Below are 6,441 nucleotides of genomic sequence, written 5' to 3'. Positions count from 1 at the left end.
CCTATAACCTTGTTGCATTTTACAACAAAATTTAATAAATACGCAAGCCTATAGCCTTGTTGCATTTTACCGCAAAGTTTGATATATACGCAAGCCTATTGACTTGTTGCATTTTACAGCAAAGTTTGATAAATGAGTAAGCTTATAGACTTGTTGCATTTTACAGCAAAATTTGATAAATACGCAACCCTTTAGCCTTGTTGCATTTTACAGAAAAATTTGATCAATATGCAAGCCTATAGCCTTGTTGCATTTAACAGCAAAATTTGATAAATACGCAAGCCTATTGACTTGTTGCATTTTACAGCAAAGTTTGATAAATACACAAGCCTATAGCCTTGTTGCATTTTACAGCAAAGTTTGATAAATTCGCAAGCCTATAACCTTGTTGCATTTTACAACAAAATTTAATAAATACGCAAGCCTATAGCCTTGTTGCATTTTACCGCAAAGTTTGATAGATACGCAAGCCTATTGACTTGTTGCATTTTACAACAAAACTTGATAAATACTCAAGCCTATAGCCTTGTTGCATTTTACAGCAAAATTTGATAAATACGCAAGCCTATTGACTTGTTGCATTTTACAGCAAAATTTGATAAATACGCAAGCCTATAGCCTTGTTGCATTTTACGACAAAATTTGATAAATACGCAAGCCTATTGACTTGTTGCAATTTACAGCAAAGTTTGATAAATACGCAAGCCTATAGCCTTGTTGCATTTTACAACAAAAATTAATAAATACGCAAGCCTATAGCCTTGTTGCATTTTACAGCAAAGTTTGATAAATTCGCAAGCCTATAACCTTGTTGCATTTTACAACAAAATTTAATAAATACGCAAGCCTATAGCCTTGTTGCATTTTACAGCAAAGTTTGATAGATACGCAAGCCTATTGACTTGTTGCATTTTACGACAAAATTTGATAAATACGCAAGCCTATTGACTTGTTTCATTTTACAGCAAAGTTTGATAAATACGCAAGCCTATAGACTTGTTGCATTTTACAGCAAAATTTGATAAATACGCAAGCCTATAGCCTTGTTTAATTTTACAGCAAAGTTTGATAAATACGCAAGCCTATAGACTTGTTGCATTTTACAGCAAAATTTGATAAATACGCAAGCCTATAACCTTGTTGCTTTTCAGGACAAAGTTTGATCATTACGCAACTATATAGCCTTGTTGCATTTTAGGACAAAATTTGAAATACACACAATCTTACATTTTAAGGCAAAATTTGAGCAAAATTTGATAAATACGGAAGCCTACAGCCTTGTTGCATTTAAGGGCACAATTTGATAAATACCCAAGCCAATAGCCTTGTTGCATTTTAGGGCAAAGTTTGATAAATATGCAAGCCTATAGCCTTGTTGCATTTTAGGGCAAAATTTCATAAATCTGCAAGCTGCATTTTAGGGCAAAGTTTGATAATTACCCAAGCCTATAGCCTTGTTGCCTTTTTGGGTAAAAATTTAATAAATCTGCAGGCCAATAGCTTTATTGCATTTTGCGGAAACTTTTGATAATTATGCAAGCCTTGTTGCATTTTAAGGCAAAATTTGAGCAAAATTTGATGAATATGCAAGCCTAGCTTTGTTGCATTTTAGGGCAAAATTTGATAAATATGCAAGCCTGTAGCCTTGTTGCAATTTAGGCCAAAAAGAGAAAAAAACGCAAGCCTATATAGCCTTGTTGCCTTTTGGGGCAAAATTTGATAAATCTCCAAGCCTTGTTGCATTTTACGGCAAAATTTGATAAAAACGCAAGCCTATAGCGATCAGTGGGCTGCCACTAGCGGACCACCAGCACAAACTTCCGACCGATCCAAGTATGTCCATTGTCACCAGCTGACAGAGGGCCAATGATAGGCAACAGCAGACAACCTTAGCGGAACACCGACACATACATCTGCCGGCTCGCTGGTGGTCCACTGTCAGCATCCAAGAGAGGGCAGATCAACGACAAACAGCGGACCATCAGAGGGCTGCAACTAGTGGCCCGCAGGCACAAAGGTCTGACAGATCCAGGTGGTTCACCATCAGCAGCCAACAGAGGGCCAATGATAGGCCACAGGGGACCATCAGAGGGCTAACACTAGCGGAAGAGCCGTTTTCATGCTAGGTTGACGTCCAGCTACAGCCATGTCCACTTTGTTGAATCTCATTGATACGCTTTCTAGCTGTGTAGAAAACAAGTAAAGATACATAAGAAATTAAAATTACACAAATGGAATTTCATCATTAAAGGCACTGTACACGTTTTGTAATTGCCAAAGACCAGTGCTCTCACTTGGTGTAGCCCATCATAACCATAAAATAACAAACCTGTGAAAATTTGGGCTCAATCGGTCATCGAAGTTGCGAGAAAATGATGAAAGAAATAACACCCTTGTTCGACGAATTTGTGTGCTTTTAGATAGGAATAAAAGACTTCTAGCTAGAAGTCTTTTATTATTTTAGTGAGAAATTACCTCTTTCTCTAAAACTATGTTACTTCAGAGGGAGTCGTTTGCCAAAATGTTTTATACTATCAACAGCTCTCCAATGCTCGTTACCAAGTCAGTTTTTAAGTTAATATTTGTTTTGAGTAATTACCAAACGTGTACCTTCCCTTTAAAAAGGCAAGGCACTTTTGTCTATGGTTTATAAAAGACCAAGAGCAGGGAGATAGTAGGGTAGTGGCCCTTGTGTAATTCAAGGCCTTTCTGCTGAAGACGTTATGAAGTGAGGTATTGTTCATTTTTATCGAAGATAAAGAATATTATTTGGTTTTACCTTACACCAAAGTGTTTTTAATCACTGTATACTCTCTAAATGTAAAAGGGTGAAAAACACCACTCTTTACTTTTCGGGTTGTCCCTCATGAGGCTCTTTAAAAAGAGTAGTGTAGTGGTTATTTCACTCTTTTAAAGGGGTTTCACTCTGCAAACTTCAATCTAAATAAGTGGAAAAACACTCGAAAAAGAGTTGTCCCTCATATGGCTCTTCAAAGAGTGCTTTTTCACTCTTTTGGCTTTAGAGAGTACTCCATACTTTCTCCAAATTCTGTGTTAAAATTCACAAGCATATATACTCAGGTAGGATTTGAACCCAAATCCTTTGCCATTTCTAGAGCAGATGTCTTACCAAATGAACCACCAGTATGCCTGATAGCTAGAGTCAGTTCAAATCCTATGTTTTAGCCGCGGCTACCGCAACGATTTAATAGGTATTTTAAACATTTATTAGATGAAAACATATTACTGCCAGACTTGTGCTGTCATGAGTTACTCGCATCACTGGCCTCATTTTCAGGACCAACTGTTCAGCATTAAACACCGGCCTTTAAAGGGAAGGTACACATTTGGCAAGTGTCAAAGACCAGTCTTCTCACTTGTTGGTGTATCCTTACATAAGCATAAAATAACAAGCCTGTGAATGTTTGAGCTAAATTGGTCATCGAAGTTGCGAGAAAATTATGAGAGAAAAAAACACCCTTGTTAGACAAATTTGTGTGCTTTCAGATAGGAATAAAAGTCTTTTATTGTTTTAGTGAGAAATTACCTCTTTCTCAAAATCTATGGTACTTCAGGGGGAGCCGTTTCTCACAATGCTTTATACTATCAACAGCTCTCCAATGCTTGTTACCCAGTCAGTTTTTAAGTTAACATTTGTTTTGGGTAATTACCAAACGTGTACCTTCCCTTCAAGGGCATGTACCAGTGAAGTTAGCGGTTGACAGTATGAACTCATTATGAACTGATACAAGGATAATTTATTGACAGTTAACCAACAGTCTTCATGTGTATATTTTAGTATCATCGATTCTCATTCAAACAATTACAATCAAATCTAAGATGGTAATTTTAAAGACCCTTAGTTTAATTTAAATGTGTGACCAGTGTGATTATTACAAAGGCTCAAAGTTCACATGTAATAATGGGCCCCCTTGCTGACTTCACACCCTCAAACAGCACCCTGTTATGAAAGGGCTATAAATGGTAAATTTATCTTTAAAAATGTTTAAATTTATTTATCAGCAACGATTGGAACAAATTTAAAGGCAGTGGACACTATTGGTAATTACTCAAAATAATAATCATCATAAAACCTTTCTTGATTACTAGTAATGGGGAGAGGTTGATAGTATAAAACATTGTGAGACCCAACCCCCTCTGAAGTGACGTAGTTTTCGAGAAAGAAGTAATTTTCCACAAATTTGATTTCGAGGCCTCAAGTTTAGAATTTGAGGTCTCGAAATCAAGCATCAGAAAGCACACAACTTTGTATGACGTGGGTGTTTTTTCTTTCATTATTATCTCGCAACTTCGACGACCGATTGAGCTAAAATTTTCACAGGATTGTTATTTTATGCATATGTTGAGACACACCAACTGTGAAGACTAGTCTTTGACAATTACCAATAGTGTCCACTGTCTTTAAGGCACAATGTTCTTCAGGTCAATTATGATAATTATAGAATTCTCAAAATACATGACAAAAGAGGAGTGGTAAATAGGCTCCGCCCACCACGACTGACCACACCAAATGTTTGCATCAGCAACTAGGCTGGTGGTAACCCGAACCAACAGAAAACAAGCAATCACAATGTTTCTCCTTTCCGGTTTTGAATAGGAATTTACAAGATCCGAGTTTAGACTCAATGTAGTCATGTCACAAATAAATGAGTACATCTAGCTGCCCACTTAACCAAAGTCATCAAAATGTGGGTTCCACAAACAATTGTCTATATCTTGCAGACGCCGTAAATGTCGACCACTTCACCAAAACGGACACAGCAGTGATGAGAAACTAAAGGTGATGAGGTAAGACGTTTTGAAATGTCTTCCGAACCCACTCAGAAGGAACATGTAACTTCACTGAATGCCTCTGTGTTACAGATGACCTACATTGTTTTAAAAATGTTCACAAAGCAAGTTCTTTAAGTCCGACTGAAACTTCAGGCATGTCTATTCATACTTGCTATGATCGTTTTATAGTTCAAAGAAGGAGCAGCCCTTCATGTTCTTGAAATCAGTGACGTCAGCCTCCAGGCGGGATGCGTCATTAAGCTGACATTTCTTACCCTGCTGCCAAAGATTGAAGGAGTGGCATCGAGGCTCCGCCCAGCACGCCTGACCACACCCAATGACTCCCTTGGTTGTCAGGTTCTTGATGTCATGGTTCAGCAGACACTGCGGTGTGAAGCGACCGTCAACGTCAGCTGTCAGACAGTACATGGGAGGAGGGACGCGCATCTCACAAGCAGCGAAAACGGTATGTTTACAGGTACCATCTCCCCATTTACCTTTGTGGTTTGATTGCATTATGATGCAGTCCTGGCCCTCATGGCGATAAGTGTTTTTCCGCCAATTAGTGTAGTTGGAATCAACTTTCTTACCAGGACATGACAGTTGTCCAGGATTCATCAGATCTTTCTTACACCCAATCCAAAGACAGTTTTCATCTTCTTCAATCAGACCATTTTGTATCGCCTGTGTTTTCATTTCTAGCCAAATAAAATCTTGTTCCTTTTGAGATTCAGGTATAGCCATGGCGCTTCCAGGACGATCGCAAACACTGAACGCATTGGTCCAATTCATCTTCTCAGGCAGTAAGATGTAGCAGGAGTCTTGCCAAGTAACCCAGCCGGGAGGACACAAGGCCCGCATCCTCACAAAGAAAACAGCGACAAGTAAACATAAAGATTTGTTCTTGCAACCTGTAAATACCAACATACTGGTAATTATAATAGCCGTTGACCCAACTCCTGCGCAAATAAATGAAAAGTCAGAAGCCCTTGTTCCTACGATCTTGGATTGAATCAAAGTTCAGCCTGAATTTTAGCTCAAGATGTCTAGTCACATTTGAAAACTGTGTGCTGGATAGATCGCTATATGGCAGTTGAATCAACCATTGACTTCACTGCAAATGAAACTGTTAGGCGCCAAGGTGCATCTTATAAATGGTGGCTAGATAGGAGCTACTATGCCCGTATACAGTTTTTATTGGTAATTTCCATTTTCAGTTTGAGCATTATGACACCATTTAATAATTGACTGAGCTTTGGATTTATCATAGGCTTTGTTTATTAAGTTGTTGCTAAGCAATACTTATTGAGCAGCCTTGTCTCTGGAAAGCTGAATAAACTATTAGAGTCATCAAGTTTCCAATTATGTTGGTTCAATAATAAGGGAATAAATGATTGGAAGCATCACCTTTTGAAAGGCCTTGTCTCTGGGAAGCTGAAAAAATTCTTAGAGTCGTCAAGAATCAAATTATGTTGGTTTAATACTAAGGGTATAAAAGGATAGTGACGAGTTCTTAAACAGCCGTTTAAATCGAGCAGGGCTGAGGGCCTTTAGCAGACGGCCACGACCCTGCAATCAAATATAAGATGGTAATTTTATGACCTTTGAAAACTGATGAAGTTTCATTAATGAGAGATCAGTGCAACT

The 6,441-nt window shown here is 38.2% G+C and overlaps 1 protein-coding gene across 1 annotated transcript; it reads right to left on the bottom strand.

The window, feature by feature from the left end:
- Window positions 1-4,977: 4,977 nt before the first annotated feature.
- LOC117303087 (asialoglycoprotein receptor 1-like) lies at window positions 4,978-5,655 on the bottom strand. The gene has a single exon (XM_033787165.1). It carries the CDS (start codon window positions 5,653-5,655, stop codon window positions 4,978-4,980), a length of 678 nt encoding a protein of 225 aa, XP_033643056.1.
- Window positions 5,656-6,441: the final 786 nt, after the last annotated feature.

This window comes from Asterias rubens, chromosome 2, assembly GCF_902459465.1.
Source record: "Asterias rubens chromosome 2, eAstRub1.3, whole genome shotgun sequence".
Lineage (NCBI taxonomy): Eukaryota > Metazoa > Echinodermata > Asteroidea > Forcipulatida > Asteriidae > Asterias > Asterias rubens.
The sequence above is the reverse complement of the archived record's forward strand: the minus strand, read 5'-3'. Positions and strand labels throughout refer to the sequence as shown.